General features: G+C 49.1%; 1 protein-coding gene across 1 annotated transcript in view; it reads right to left on the bottom strand.

Annotated features, from left to right (window-relative positions):
- The window catches only part of ALX4 (ALX homeobox 4), a 73,020-nt gene extending 62,016 nt beyond the window's left edge, over positions 1-11,004 (bottom strand). Inside the window, exon 1 of the mRNA XM_079952146.1 lies at positions 10,238-11,004. Within this exon, the coding sequence (XP_079808272.1) occupies positions 10,238-10,703 (466 nt within the window). The 5' untranslated portion in view covers positions 10,704-11,004. The remainder of the gene's footprint in view (positions 1-10,237) is intronic.
- Between the last annotated feature and the right edge of the window lie 5,828 nt (positions 11,005-16,832).

The following is a 16,832-nucleotide window of genomic DNA, read 5'->3' as shown; positions in this document are numbered from 1 at the left end:
TCAGACTGTGGAAGTCCAGAATACGCTTATTTTACATGGTGATGATTGATGAAACTTAACACATTTGAAATCCCACATAAGCTCCTAGAACATTGTGGGACCAGCAACAGCAGCTCCAACACTGTGTCTCAATGCCAGGAAAATACTCTCTTTCTCTCATGTACAGGAGCACTGTATACAAAAAGAAGAAGCAGAAGTAGCAACCCTAAGCATATTGTTGGTCCTGAATGACAGATCCAAATGAGCAGCAGGTAGGAATAAATTGCAGATTCTGAACCCCTTACCGGGGTTCTGAGAAAAGATCTAATTCAACTGGATCTCCCAGCACCGCACACAGAGCTGCCTCTCATGCCGCGAAGAGAACCAATTCAGACAGCTCCTGCAAATCGTGGCAAAAGATAGCTCGAGCGAGGAGAGGTGGTTGGCACATGCATTCCTCCCGTTCAACTGCCTATTTATTACAAGCTGTCACCCTTTGCTAGTCAGTTGCACCATCATCCGATTTGTCGATAGAGAATAAAGGAAAGAAATCTATAGCCCTGTGATGGGGAATTTGTCTCTCTCCAGGTGTTATTGAGCTACGGCTCCCATCATCCCTGACCATTGGCTGTGCTATGTGGGACAAGTGGGAATTGGGGTCTAATTCCATCTGGAAGGTCAAAGCAGTCAGTTCCTCCTTTTACGTGGTTTTCTTGCTCCCTCCCGTAAAATCGCCAAGCCCCGATTTCCTGGCTGAATTTCGTTAAGTTAAAGGCAACCGGTTCGCGGCTTATTTTGTGAAGTGGACTGCTCCGTTTTCACTCTCTTCCCAGGACAGGCTTTCTAGCATTCCTCTTCTCACTCTCAACAGACCACCGGATTGACCTCATCCACCTTTCGCTTTGAGCCTCTTTAAACTGCCCCTTATTTCTAAATCATTAATGCAGAAGCAGGCCAATCTTGTCGTGGCGAGCTCACAAACCACGATGCAATTTCAAATATCCTCTCCATCCATAAGAGAGGATGGAGGCAAACGATCTTGGTTAAAGAACAGTTTTAAGAGTTATCAGAGCAACGCCTCCTCCCTCTGCAAGACGGAAATGCCTTTTATCTGCACCATTCTGCAGAAATTCGTCGTTAGTAACCTTTAAAACTCTGAACCAACCCACTGGGAAGCGTAATAAAATGAATAGCTTGCTCCAGGAAATTTCTCTGTGTAGACTGTGCTCTGTACACAGATCCCGCACACACGCACCAATTTTTATGGTGGTGGTGGGGATAGATGATAACCTCGAACTTGAGCGTCACAATAATTGCATCCTCCTGATTGACTTTTAAAGACTTTAGAGAAGAGCAAACAAATAACTTCTAAAAGTGTGGTTTTGTCCAAGACAAAGAGAATATTAAAGGGGGATCACTGAGATCGTGGAAGGATAGACACAGATTCAGCTTGCAGTGCAATCGCATGCACATCTACTCAGAAGTAAGTCCCCTTTATTCTCAGGTTGGTGGGTATGCGATTGCAGCCCTCCGCCGCCGCCCCCCGACCATTTTTCTCCCCCCAGATAGGTGGCTTCTGGAAGTCACGAGGAACCAGATGAAGAGACCTGTATCTTCCTCACCTGGACCTTATTTTTGGACAGCGCGATTTGTTACAAGCCTGGTGTCCGTTTCTCCTTGTACTTATTCCTAGGAGCGAGTGACAGCAAAAATCCTTGCATGGTTTGCAACATCTTCCGTGAACGTTATAAGATCGCCACTTCCAAAAGGGCAGACTTGTTTGCCTCTTTTAATAAAAGCAGGAGCCTGATGGTACCCAGAAACATTCATTCTGGCGTCCACTTCATCAGACGCATGCAATGCGGTCGCCTGAGTTACAGGTGTATCCAAACACAGGGTCGTAGCGGTTTTGCATGCAGTGAGATCAGAGGGAAATGAAATGCAGAAGTCACCAGGAGCTTACCATAGCAGCGACAAGGATCGCTGCTCTACTCTGCCTGATCTGAGAGGACAAAAGAAGATCCCAAGTCAGTGGCGTTGGGCGTCCGACAGATTCCCAGGTGGCGATCGGGAAGGGCTGTCCCCTGCGGCTGGCTACTGATTATGGTGGTGCGAAGGAGGGTCAAGTTTCCTCCTTCCTCGCCATACGGTTTGGATCGCTCGCTCAGACGACACTGGGAGTAGTGGGCTTGTTCCTCAAAAGAACAGATCCGGACCGCCTGGTGTCTGTTTAGGGCACCCTGTGGTGTGCATCGTGAGAGCGGGTGTACTCTTTGGGCCCCACCGCAGCGGGCCAGGCTAGACCCGGGGTGGGGAATCTGGGATCGCCGCTGCGATGGTCCTTGGATTCAAACTCCCATCAGCCACGATCAGCGCGCCTAATGCTCACAGATGTCGGGAGCTGTAGTCCCAACAACTTCTGGAGGGAGGGCCACAAGTATCCACACTAGATCTGGCCCCACCACTTTCTCTTATTTTCTGACCTGACAAGGCCAGGACACGGAATCCCCTCGCAAGACATTCACACGAGCGGGGCAAAAGAGCAGGTCTGCTGGCTCACCATCCTTGGGTCAAGATGCTAAACGTGTCTAGGGATTATTCTCCAGCAAGGCCATTGGCCCTGATGGCTGCCTTCGTTTTTGGGACATTTTTAAAATTGCCCGAAATCGAGTTGAGATTCCTGCATTGCAGGAGGTTGGCCTAGATGACCCTCGGGGTACCTTCCAACTTTACAATTCTATGATTATGTTCTATTTTTTAAAAAACCCTCGGCTCTCTGTATCAATTCCTAAAGCCACGTTCTCAGCGCGCGCACTCCTCCCAAACAATACTGCTTTATAGACTGCCTTGGTTGTTCGCTCTAAAATAAAACAGGTCGTTATGATCTGCCAGGCCTGGCACTTTAGGATTTTCCTGTGCCAGGAAAAGCAGTTTTTCTTTCTCTTAATCCGGTGAGCAAACCTCCCAGGGCACATTCTCTCGCACGCCTCGAAAGAGACCCCCACCCCTCTCCCCAACGCCCCGTCCCTCCCCAAACCATATTTCAAGAGGGCAATACATTTCCTTATACAGAAATATGATTTATCTCAGCCCCAAGACTGAGAAATAGTAATTCAGATTACTTTCAGCCATAAATCACTCGCGAGCCGCGCTCCCGCCCCCGTCACACCTCTAACACAAGTATATACTCTTAGGCTATACGCTTTTTATTTTAATTGCTGTTCCAGTGTGTGAGGGGATTATCTACAGCCAGAAGTTTTGAAGCAAGAAAAGTAAAGAGGATCGTATTAAGAAAAGAGAGGCACATTTAGAGCATTTATCCACGTAAATCTCATTAGTAAACCAAAACCGAATAAAAACTAGGCTCCAGGATATCGGTTCCATTGCTTATCTGAAGTCACTCCGCTTCCCATTTGCTAAAGTACACACACGTCAGTAAGCAAATAATTATTTTCTTCCAACTTTACATACAAGAACTGCACACACTAAAGTGAAAGCCCTTAATTCGAATCTAAAGCATTTTACTTGATTCGGATTGCAATGTCTTTGTATTAATTACACGTTGTGCACAGTTATCACTTGCGAGTGAGCCTACTGAAGTCAGAGATTCCGGCTACACGTCAATGACCAGGACTGCATCCTTGAAAACTTCCCTATCCTCCCATCTATGGGGGTAGATGGGTGGAGGCCGCTTATGGGAACTCACTCCCTTCACATTTTGACATGAACACCCTGATCCTAACATACTCTGCTCTTGAGCATGTATGTTCCGCTGCGGCGCTGCCCGTTTTACAGCCTCCCCTCCCGTCTCCGATCCCCCGCACCGATCTAACTCACTCCTTCCCCAATAGGGCTGTCAGCCAGACCCAGCGCTGCTCTGAAGAGGTTTTGCTCAGTTCTGGTGGTGGAAGAGGGAAAATGGATCTGTGGGATCTGTGAGATGGGTCTGTTTGAAACAGGGGTCTCTAGCGAGGCTGTGGACAAAGCAGGGGTGATGATCTCGTGAGCTGGCTTTTAAATCTAGCAAAAAGCCGCTGCTGCAAAGGCTGCGAAGTTATACACTGGCATGTATGGAGGGCGCTTTCTGGGGAAATGGCTCCCATTAGGCTCCTCTCTCCCATGGAAGCGTGCCGTCCTCCCATCCCACCGACCCTGGCACGTCCCCCACCGCCGGCGCCCACGGCTTGCCCTCGGGATGCTAGAACAGTCAAGAGTCCGGGGCGCCAAGGATGGCTGACATTGCAAAGCGAAGGGCATTGAGCAAAGGCAGCCTAGAAGAGCAGCTGGGAGAATGGCGGGGCTTTGTTGTTTTGCTAAATCTTGTTAGGTTATTGTTCTCAGGTTTAGAAAGAATCAAATGGATGGACTTGGGGGAGGGGAAACGGGGAAATCATCCAACACAACATGAAATAAAAACCAGCAGCGCAAGCCAAAAATCAAGAGGCGCCATAACAGGCCCGGGGCTCGAAGCGCAGGATTTGCTTCGGGAGCCACAAAGAAGAGGAGGAGGCTCCGTCGCCATTTCCACTGGCCGAATAGAGCTCAGGAGCCACCTTAGCGGGATGAATAACACGCAAAGCTCTTGCCTTTCGTTTCCAGAGCCAAACGTTCCCCTTTCCACCTGGGTTGGCCCGCTAAGAAACTGCGAGGACGGCCTTGGCAAACTCTCCTCACACCCTCGACGTGCCCTGCTGATTTCGGGGATGATCTTCTGAAGTCCAAGCTTCAATAAAGAAAACATGGCGTTGCTGCTTTGGGGAAAGGTTCTGTAGGGCAGTGTTTCCCAACCTTGGGTCTCCAGCTGCTGTTGGACTACAATTCCCATCATCCCTGACCATTGGTCTTGCTAGCAAGGGATGATGGGAGTTGTAGTCCAAAAACAGCTGGAGACCCAAGGTTGGGAAACACTGCTCTAGGGTAGATGTAGCTTCCTATGTGCAGCTAATTCACCTATTTTCCTTTTTAGGAGCCTAGAAAGTTTTCCAGTGCAGACACCCTTCGGGTTCCGCGCCATTTTTAATTTTATTTTAAGGACATCCCCTTGGTCTCTGTCACTCACGAACACAAGCCTCAGTTGGGCCTCGATTCCCCCCCCAACAGCAGCGCAGACCTGAGCCCGGCTGGAAAAGCACTTAAGGGGAAAACACGGGGAAGTGCCATTGCGGCCTAGTTGGAAAGCGTCCTGGCAGTAACTTCCGTCAGCTCAGGAGAGTAGGCCCTAAGCCCACCAGCCCTACCCTAAGACGGGAATGCGGGTATTCTCCACGCTGCGTGGAAAGTCTCTGGAAATCGAGGGAAGGGTTTCTTCCGCACGAGGCATGTAGGCCGCAGGGCTCCATTTTGCAAAAGCCTCGAGAAACTTTGAAGGAAATGCGCATCGCCAAACCCCGCTCCCCGGGGCACCCCAACATCTTTTCTTTACTATTGGACGGTGGTCCCTATCTCTTCACCATCTAAACAGATCTGCTAGGAAGCCCTGCTGATTTCAGTGGAAGTGGCTTCCCAGGAACTTGGCGGGACTTCCCTGCCAAGCAAATGGGTTTTTTAAGGCTATGTGTACTGTATAAGTGCATTGCAACGCTGAAGCCTAGGCAGGTCCCCTCCGATGCATGTTTCCTTCCATATCTCCTCCTCGTCTGCCTAAGATCCGCAAGGCAATCGACAGCCACCCTGAGGAAGCCCGAAGCCGGGGAAGAAAATACACGAGTTGGGGTTTGGCAAGTCTCGCCCGCGCTGGTTAACCAGAACGACACTCCGAAGCCATTAGCGCTTTATTGCAGTGCGAGGCCATTCCCCAGGCCGACAAATCGTTAAGAGATCCGGTTGCAGAAGTGGCTAACCGGGAGCCGTGTCTGCAATTGCGCGGCGGTGGCAGAAGCAGCCCTAATGGCGAAGAGGAGCGGATCTCTCCCAGAAAGGCTGCCTTTCAGGCCAGGCGTCTGAATATGGGCCGCTGTTTGCTTTCCAGTTCTTGTACGAATGCCGGTGGCTTGGGCCGTGCTCTGGCCGAAGCGGCCCGTGTGTGGATGTATTTAGCTTTTGTATGTGCAGAAACCGCACAGGGCCCTTCTTCCTTCCCCGCTCGCCCCACCCTGGACACTCCGCAAATAAATGGTTTACTCAGCTCGAAAAGCAATGGCGCGGCTCCAGCGATTAAGAATCTTTAAGGAGCGAGGTGGTAATCCCGTCTCAGCCAACATCCATCCATCTTTTTACTCTCGATAAATGTATATAGTGTGGTTCGTGTGCCCAGAAATCCCATTCCTTTCTACCTCACCACCCCCAAGCCAACCTCCCTACTAATCAGAAACTATTCCTCGCTTAATGGCTCCTTGTAAATAATTATCCCCACAAATCCAGATGGCTCTTATTAAATGCCCTTGTCCTTCAAGCCACATCACACAAAATGTTACAATTTAGGAGCTCCACTTTGAAAGAATAACTCCGATTTAAAGGGGGTTGGGTGCTCTGTAGCTGTGTCTTTATTATGCCCCCCTCCCATTTTTTACTTATTTTTTAAATAGGAAGATCGCAGCGAAGACGCCGCTGCTCAGTGTGTTTTGAAGGGTATCGTGATTTATTATGAAGCTGGCTATTACTTTTATTGCTATTTCTCTAAGCTCATTAATGCGGAAGTTCAGGCCGGTCCGTTTCAATAAGCTCTCCTCCCCAGAAAATATCGTTAGATGGGCGTCAGTGGTAACAACACGTCGTCGGCAGTGTAGCATCTAGAAATGGGAACCCGTCTCCCCACACATCGTGATTTATAACTATACCGGCTAATTAATTGTTAAGACGAAGTAGTACGATTGGAAGCCGATTTAGGAAATCTGGAAGCCTTTGGGTTTAAGGAGGCAGGCAGCACCAGCGCTCACTCGACTCAGTTGGGGCTGGAATCCCCATAGGAGCCGCGGAACAGAGCCTGTTAGTGGAGTCCAACTGCGCGCAAATGGTTATTTAAAACAGATCCACGGCAGGTGTCGGGGAATATTTTCTAAAGGGGCGCTTCCACCTCTACCCCCGTCCTCCTGATTTATCATCTTGAAATTCTCTGGGTGGGGAAGGGGGGCGCTGAAAAGCTGACGCCAGTGACTTCTTACGGGGCCGGTGAGCAGGCGCTTATTGGCGCTGGCAGACCCAGGACAGGATGGCTTGCGCTCCACCTCTAGGAGCGGAGCGGCTGCCGCGGATTCTCCCTCGGCACACCGGCGGGGATTCCATTCGAAGTCCCAGGCCGTGGAAATGCGGCTGCGCCTGGAATGCGAAGCAGCCTTTGAAGAAATCGCCTAGCAGACGAGCCTCTCGGGAGACTTCGGTCGCCCTTGGCCTTCTCGGGCAGTAAATCTGCCTTCTCTTTTTCTTTCGCTCCTCATGCACCGCCTCCCTGGAGCTTCTTTGCTTCGCAGCCCAATTCGGAGTCACTTCGCTTTTCGGAAAGGCAGTGTAAACAATTTTTTAAAAGGCAGGATAGAACCGAAACCTGTTATTTCTTCTCTCCCTCCTAGTGGCACCAGGGACTTGTGGTGTGGCTTGCCTCCTTCCGATCTCCTCTGCCGCAAGATGTTTCGACAGCTGCCTTTTCTGTTTCTAGAAGAGCTGAGCGGTCCCTCGCAGAGGAAACCCGCTCACCACTAAATTTGCCCTATGTAGTAAAAGCGAAGGCGACATCCTGCTATAAAATTAATTCTTGAGACTTTATGGGACGGAGGGTGGTCTCTGGGCTCTGTATCCCCCCTCCCAATGTCCAGATTCATAATTTAATTCAGTAGTACAGTATTTTGATTTCCCTGGAAATCAACAGAGACGGTCAACAGGCAATGGTCCTTGGGTGAGGACTGCTGCCCCCCCCTCCAGATTTTGTCAAGGTGGGGTACGCCGAGAGAAAGCTCATTTGGGATGCAAACTTTTCGCCATTTACCTGGAAGTCAGCCTTGTTGAACTTAATGGGATGTATTTCTGAGCAGGCATGCATTGGATTACACTGTTACCACACACACACGGAGTGCATTTCTTTAAAAGGGAATTCAATTCCTACCCTTCCAAAATGCCCTGGCTGGAGTTTTCCCAGACCTATAGCAGAAAGAATTATTTCGTTTTTAAAAAACAGGCCCTTTCACGCTGGGTTTCCTACCTTCCTTATTACTCACCGGCTTAGCAGCCCAGAGTGTCAGAATTCCCCTAACCTCAAACTGCTGAACGCTTAGACTGGATACACGATTGCCACAGGCTTTGCCTTTCAGCAGCGGATCTGCAAAGGGAGCCCGACGGGGCGAACGAGAAGAGGGGAATTCCGGCCCCACTTCTACTTTGCTAGGTAACCAGCCGGTTTAACGAGTCTAGGGGAGGGAGGATAGGAGGCCAGCAAGCGCTGGAAGAAATCAGGACCTCTCTTTGCTGCTGCGGTGATGGATGGCTTGTTAACGTAACCCCAGGCCCTCTGGTTTTCCCTCTAGTCAGAAAACACTCTGACTTCCGAACCCGTTGGGGGGGGGGCGGGGAAGAAATGGAAGGTGCCTTCGACGTCCTCTGAATTTGAAAACGAGAAAGTGAGTGAAGGGGGTGGGGGGAGTCCTCCGAAGGACTAGGAAAAGGCAACTGGAACGGACAAATCGAGTCGTAAAGACAAGGAGATCGAAAGGAGCGTGACGGGACTGTAGTGGACAGTGCTGAATTTTGATCAAGAAGTTCTGGGTTCAAATCCCCGCTCCTCCGTGAAGCTCACTCGGTGACCTTGAGCCAGTTATCCTCCATCACCTCTCTGTATCTCTGACTCATAGAGTCAATGGGGACAAAGAGGGCTTTTGGAGGGGGAGTAACAAAGACAGACACTAGAAGCAACCCTTTTCGGAGTACTGAAATAGGCTCAAGTCGGACAGTGTTTCCTTCTCCGCTATTGGTCACGATCCAGCCAAAATGGATCAACTTAATGCAATAGATTTAACAAGAAGTAAAAAATGGCCAATTTTGACTGAACTATGTTTCCACTTGCTTGGAATTACATTCCTGATTCCCCTGCCCCGTTTGAGTCTTTGGTGAAAGTTTTGTCGGAGATGAGAAGTTCGACGTGTAAACTTAGGATCGCCGCTTTTTAGGACCAGTTGAAATCTCTGGGTTTGTTTGTTTTTAAATAGGACGTAAACGGGTTTAGGATTGCGCAGAAGGTGAGCTCTCTCAGGTGCCTTGAATCGAGCGGGTTTGCAAGGAGGAGCGACAGGGGAGAAAAAAGACCCAGAGAGATAATTCTATAATTCTATAATTCTATTTTTCAATTTTCACTATCCCTTATCTCTAATTAATCCTCCCAGAATAACCGTCTAAAGCAAACATTTGCCTGCCATTTTAACCGCGTCGTTAAACTTGTAACGAGAACGAATCCGGGTTAAGGCGACTCATTAAGCCAAGCCGAGGAGGAGATGATTTAATTGACGCTAATGAAAAGCTGCGCGTAGCCGCCGCCAACCCAGACTTCGCGGACGGAAAGCTTTACCTAGTTGCTTTCGAACGACATCTGATTTTGGGAAACCTGAGCGTCCATAGCCAGGAAACGTTTGAACGCACTAAGTCATCGTTATGAATTTGGTCATATGGGGGGGGGGGGGGGGGAGAGAGAGAGAGAGAGAGAGAGAGAGAGAGAGAGAGAGAGAAGGAGAAAAGACTTGGCCAGGAAAGGAGACAGGAGGCATAACGAGGACCAAAGCATCAGAAAGTTGTTATAAATGCACATAAATGTTATAAATTTAAACTGAAATCTATGTCTTCCAGTAATGGACGGTCACCCCTATGAACGTCAATTGACTTAACATGTATGGGTTTAACTAGCGTGTGGACCCAGTCAACGGAGGTATCTGCAAGCGACCCCAGGAGAAAAGATACCTTAAAAACATAAATTTTTCTACCTAAGGGGGCTGTCTCCCTTCCTTCCCATCTCTTGAACCTTTTCGTAGGCTTCCACTTTGGAGACCAGAGGTATCTATCTAGTCCATAATATTCTACGCTACACAGGGGAGAGAGGGAACGTGTGCGAGAGTGGGGAGAATCCAAAATCCGAATTACATCCCCGGAGAACGTAGCGTGGAAATGGTGAATAGCCACGCAGGAGTGACTCCGGATTTGCAAGGAGAAGCCCTGCAAAAACGGAAACGAATTAGTAATAACTCCAGGCAAGTCCAGACTGGCTGTTTTTTGGGGGGAGGAGCGCGGGGAAAGAAAAATCTACAGACCCGTGCACAGCCCATCTTGACCGACTCGCGGAACTCACCGTAGCAGGAGAGCTGCAGCGCTCCGTTGTGGCCGCTGGCGTCCTGCAGCTTGAGGCTGCCGCTCGACGGGCTTTTGCACGAGCCTCTCTGCGCGTAGAGAGGCGGCGGCGGCGGAGGCTGTTGTTGTTGTTGTTGCTGCTGCTGCTGCGGGTGATACTTGTTAAAAGAGGCGGCCGACGGTGCTTGCTGCTGCTGCTGCTGCTGCCCGCCGCTGCCGTCGAGGCTGGGACATTCCGGCTGGCTGTAGCGGCTCCGGCACTTGGGACTGCTGCTGCCGCTGCCGCTGTCTCCGAAGCTTTGCCCTTTGCTGGCCAGGAAAGCGGGGCTGAACTTGTCGCTGCCTCCGCCGCCGGGGAATGCCCTAAAAGGCGAGGAGCCGTCGGCGCTGCCCTGCGAGGCGGCGTTGTAGAAGGAATCCATGGCAGCAGCTGGGTCGCAGAACGAAACGCAACTCTCGGCATTCATGCCTAAAATTAAAAGGGCCCCGCAGTGTCCTCATCCACCACCAGCAACCCTCTCTCTCTCTCTTCCTCCAACTCCCCCCCTCTCTCACACACACAGCTGGGCGAGCGAGCACTAAGAGGATTCAGATGTTCTTGAGAGCTAAACAGATCCCCCCACACCCAGAAGATCTAGCGAAGAGGGGGAGAGGGTCTCTTTCCTCCGCCTCCTCTCCCTCTCTCTGGCTCCAAGAGGAGAGGAAGCAAAGGGGGGAATCCCTCCTCAAGGAACCCTGCTTTCTTGTCTCTCGCCCCCCTCTTCCTCTCTTTTCCTCCTCCTCTTCCCTCGACTCCCCCACTTTCCCCTCCTCGCCTCCAGCCACACCAAGCCAAATAAACTCCCCTTCCCAGCCCTGATCAATATGTGCAGGGACAGGAAGAAGTACGGAGGGAAGGGGAAGGGAAGAAAACAAAGTAGGACGCCGATCAGGGTTTTTATTTTCTGCATTGAACGGGAGAAGGCGTGGGGAGGGAGGAAAAAGCTTTATTTTAGGATTTATAGATAGAGATATATATTAAAAATCACAACCGCAAAAACAATAAAACACACCAGCCACATGACAGTAATGCGAATTAGCGGGATGAATGCGAGGCTCTGTGCGCGCAGAGAGCGAGAGCGGAAATTTAATGCCGATCCGACACAGTCGATTCGCCCTGGTCCATCTTCCCCGCGGCCTTAGCCTGGCAGCTGCAGGCCTGTAGAGTCGTTTCTGATCTGCCCTCCTTTATTAAAAACTGCACTGGGGAGTCTCCCCACCCTCTGCTTGGCCCACCCCCCTTCTCCCCGGCGCTTTTCTCTTTCGTAACAATTGGGACCCTGGAGTAGCCTGTCGTTTTGCTGGGCCGCAGAGAAAGGTCTTTCCGCTTGTTGTCCGGCTTCCCTTTATGAAGGTTGCCAGGTGTGTCTGTATGTGTCCTGGCAGGGCTTTTGGGGCTGGGAAACCACTCGCGACAGGTAGAAATTCAACCGGCTCAGCTCCTGGCCCCGTTTCCGGGGCCTGGTAGGAAACGCTGGACTGGTTGAATTTCTGCCCTCTGTTGCATTTCACCTGTGGAACGAGCAAGACTTTGTTTCTGCAACAAAATGAATAGTTGCTAAAAGCGCATAAAGAGGAGGAGGCAAGTTCGATTTCCTAGATATGGTGGTGATGCTGATGATCTTTCTCCCATCATCACCAACCACACCACAACTGAAATCGCTGCTCGTGGTTTTCTTTCAATTCACGCCTCCCCATTCTCCTCCTCGGCACAACCAGGGCTAGAGCTCTCCATTTGCCAGCCGCGGATCCGAATTGGTCGATTGCGCTTCCAAAGATGTTTACACGGCTTGGCATCCGCCGTTCCAGGCCTTTGAAACGGATCCTGCAAAAGTCAGCTCGACTTCACGACGCTCCTCCTTCCCCATTTTAACTCCTGCTGCCCCTTTACGCTCCATTTTCTCCGTCTCCCTTTGTAATCCCTCATTTTTCCATCGCCACATCTGGTTTCCATTGCTGGCGCTCTCTCCCTTTACCTTGAAGTTTTCAGTAATAAAGATATTAGGCAAAGGGCATCCGCGGCTCCGCAGTCAGAAGGATCCTTAACCCATTCCTTGCGGGGACCATCTTGGCTGCAAAGGCGGAACCCCACTAGGGAACAACAACAACAACAACAACAACAACAACAACAACAACAACAACAACAACGTCAAGAAAACGACACCCCTATGAAAGAGGTGAATGTGGGCGTCCCAAACAGACGTTTTCCTAGAAATAACATTTGCCATTTATAAATTCCCATGGCATTGTGCTGCGATGGGGAAATGCTGCCCCTTGAGAAAGATGGGCAACTCGATCTGCGCAAGACAAAGGCAAAGCGAATTGACATTGTATTTCTGTTTATTAGTTTGTCCTACTGTCCTCTAGGGGGACGATTAATTAATTACTTTTTTTTTTTGCAATTACGCCGCCCCGCAACATAAAAAGCTCTCTGGGCGGCTTACAATAAATACAATAAGAAAGCAATTTAAGGGCAAAAGGAGACGCGGAGATATAAAATCAAACGAAACGCAAACGCAACCAAAAAGCCCTCACCACACGTCTGAAAATAAGAACACACTATTTCAGCTCAGGGACGTCGGTGTAGCCAGGGCGTCATGTATCAGACCTAACCTACCTCTCCAAATAGCTACTTAGAGAGGGTTCCGAATGCGGACTGCTGGTGCCTAAACCGATTTGCAGCCTGATCCACAACCTAGCCAGGGCGACATAGCTCAACTGATTCAAGCCCCACTGGCTTCGTGGGCCCAGGAATAGGCACCTGTTGGCGGAGTGGACTAGTGTGAAACCAACCTTGAAAGCGTAGCAGGACGACCGTTTTTGGAGACGGACGGTTTGGCCTGATCCAGCCAGAGGTCATTCCTAAACCCTTCTGTGTTAACTTGTTGGTGTATGGGCAGCGTTTATTATTCAGGGGGAAATCCGTATATAATCTATAACCGGATTTAATAATATATTAGCAAGGATCCTTCACACACACACACACACACACACACACACACACACACACACGCTCCTGAGAAGAGAACTGGACCACCTTCTGTTATGTTAGAGAAACACACCGAGCTGCATCGCTCCAGAAGAAGCTCCAAACCGTTGTGCTGCCTCGATTTCAAAACAACCCCTCAAGTCCTCCCTGGGCAGAGACTTTGGGCAGGTTTCCGATCCAAGAAAGCTTTCGGCGGCTTTCCCTTCCTTATTCTCTTTATTACCTGCTTAATTCTTTCCTCATTTTTTTCGGGGCCTCTCCGCCCCCCCCTCTCCCTCCTCCTTTGATTCCCCTCTCGCTCACCCTCTCATGACTTAATAAAAAGCAAATCAGCACAATGCGTGCGAGTCTTCCTTAAAAAACCGCTTCTTGGACGGGCAGTGGGGAATCGTCAGAGAGAAAAGGCAAGTTGGGGAAACTTGGGGTGTATGTGGTGGTGGGCTGGGGTGGGGGAAAGGAAGCAGCGCGATTACCGCAGCCGCGCAGATTTGTAGCAGCAGAGGGCTTTGGACTGTCCCAATAAAACCCGTTCGCTTTGGGTTGCGCTTTTGATGCAGCAGCGCATGGGAACGCGCTCTTGGCTCAAACCCAGCTGAAATGAGTCGCGGCTGAGCTCCATTGAAAGCAATGGGACTTGAGAGCGCCCCGACTAACTGCCTCCTATGGTTTGCGGTGAGACGTTCGCCAAAGCCATCTTTAGCTGGAGAGAAAGAGAAAAGGATCTGTAGAATAGATACAAGGCAAAATATTATTGCTGCTTCTATTAATCATCATCATCGCCATCAGCTAACGAGTCAGATAATATTGAAAGCGAAATCTGATTCTTTCCAAAGAAGTACACATGAAATCAAAACGCGTACGACAACAGAAGAGGAGAAGAGATAGGAGAAGCAACAGTATGGCGTCAGGATTTCCTTTCATTAGATCCGACATTTATTTTTAAATGGAGAAATCGAGATCTTAAATAGAAAGCCTAATCCCCCATGCATTAATTTGGTAGTAAATTCTGCTGAAATCAGTCTGAAAGCCCCAGTGAAATCAGTTGCTTTTAGTGCGCTGGGAAATACAGTCGGGATTTGAGGACGTCGGAAACTCGATTCCATAAATAGCTTTGCAGAGTTGAACAGAACGACTTGGATTTTGAAAGCGATTTTCAGTGTCGCTCCAAAGCTCAGCTCCCTCCGAACAGAATTCCGCTGAAAGTAACAGAATTTGCAAGTAAAACGGATTGGGCTGCAAGTCTCTGTAAGAACCTCATTTTTTGGGGGGTGGGACGGCGCCCCTCCTCTGAAACCAATGGGGTTTCTTAACGCAAAACCAGAGATTTAGGACTGAAAGTGCAAAGCGCCTAACCTCGCTTGCTCCTAAACGACTTTACTTCGAAGTAAGTGTTAGTGAAATCACAGCAGAATTGGTTTATAGAAGCAGAAAATGAGTTCGGCATTATTTTTAAGCAGAACGGGCTACAAGGCAAAATCTAGAGTCTTGTAAATCGGATGCGACTATGAAACAGAACCTCCTCTTCTCCCTCTTTCTCCCAGAAGATTTGTGTTGTTTTTTTTCCGGGAGCATCTCAGTGTATACTTTAAAAAAATCGAAGGAAAGATATTAGTCTCTAAAGTGCCACAGGGCGAGGCAATCCTATGCACCTCTCAGCAGAAGTGCGTCCTACTAAATTCATTGGGGTTTATTCCAAGTAAAATGTATTACCTCGAGGAGCAACTCCAGGGGTTTGGACAGAGAAAAGCGAAATAGGAAGTCTGAGCGCCAAGACGCTTGGAATGAAGATCGCATTATAATTTAATTGGAAGTGCGGCGTTTTCTGCAGGAAGCTTCGCCCAGCGAAACCAGTTTTGGGGCAGAAGTTAAGAAACGGTTTTTTTTAAAATAGTTTCAAAAGTAGTATTTTTTAAACCAGGTCTGTAAATGAGCTATCGGTCTCCAAATTATTATCGCGAACAGCAAATTGAGCTCCCTTCTAGTAGAGAAAATTGGGGAATCAAACTGAACAAGTTTCCCGTACTTGTTGTGAGACGGTCGTGTGGGCGTGAGTGTGTTTAAACTGGGTCTAATTTGCATGAAGTTCTGCAGATCCAGGAAAAAGCTTACAAACGGACCCGAGTGGAACTTATCCTGAGAAGGATGAGAAGGAATCGAAGCTCATGATGATAATGATGACGTTTAAAACCAGACTGATAAAAACAATCTGTTTTTACAGTCAAATTCAGAACTTTTCTACCGTCTTTCTGAAAAATAACAACAAAGTCCTTCAAATAAACTTGAGAAAAGTCTGAATTTTTGCCATGACACAGCTAGGAGGGGCAGAGGCTCAAGATTACCCCACTGGCAATCACTATGAATGTGTGTGTGCGCGTGCAAGTTAGATTCAAGCTGAGATGCACAATTCACTCCTAAGTAGAGTGTCCACTGCAAGATCTGAGTTCTACTTACACAAGTTCCATTGAAATGGATGAAAGCTACACGGTCTGGAGAATTCTTACTCAGCCCCCATCCATTCCAATGGGTCTTCAGTTCAGCAGTACTCTTTCCCTGTGGGCTCTTGCTGCTTACACACCATACATTTAGAGCACATTTAAAGTACCCGATTGAAACGAATTCTGGGAACTGTAGTCTGTTAAGGGTGCTGGGAATTGCAGGTCTGTGAGGGATAAAGTGCAGTGCCCACATCTCTCTCTCTCTCTCCCCCTTTGTGTGCTTTAAATGCCCTTTACAAAAGTATTGTGTGTACACAGCAACTATCTCGGGAATCTCTAGCCAATCCACGTATACCTGAAAGTAAATTCCTCATATTTCAATAGGATGCACCATCCCCCCCCCGGTACATTTGCCCAGGATCTCAGCCTTAACCAAGTAATCGAGGCTCCTGGGCAGAATTCCACCCCTCTCCGGCATCGCAATAGGAGCAGCAAGAGTAACAGATGCTATCGCTACTATCTCGAATAGCAGCAGTAATAAGAGTTTCAAAATTGACTAGAAACCATCAACCTGGTCGTGCAACGTCTAGAGGGGTTGTGGTTGTGCTTGCTTAACCCGTTTCCTTTGAAGTAAAACTCATTGTGATCAGTGGACTTACTTTTATGTAAGCTCTGGTAGTTTTGCCCTGTAAGCATACAGTGCCATTCTATATGGTCTCCTCAGGCACCAATCCCATTGAACTAAATGGGAATCCCTTCCAGATAACTGGGTACAGGATCGCATCCTTAGGCCTTAAGACTATCTCATCTTAATTTAACTCCCCCCCCGCCCCCCAGTCTAAGGAAGTCCTTGCTCAGTCGCTTCAGGCTTCTCCCAGCTATTGTGTTTCTAGCTACCTGCAAAAAAGTAGAGTAATATTTTCACTGCAGGCAATGGTTGATGGGAGCAAGGAAGCTGGCAAGGCCACCCGAAATTTCCACTCGGAATTATTTTAATTCCCAGGAAGACGCCTATAGCGCCGCAATGGTAAGAATGCCTAGTTAGAAATCGTGGACAAATTAGGCGTCGCTGCCTTTGCGAGTCCAAATCTAGGGACCAAAGGATCGCCCGTTGACCGACTGTCCCAACACGC

This window comes from Podarcis cretensis (genome assembly GCF_951804945.1).
Source record: "Podarcis cretensis genome assembly, chromosome: 1".
NCBI lineage: Eukaryota > Metazoa > Chordata > Lepidosauria > Squamata > Lacertidae > Podarcis > Podarcis cretensis.
This window is presented reverse-complemented; position numbering and strand designations above follow the sequence as displayed.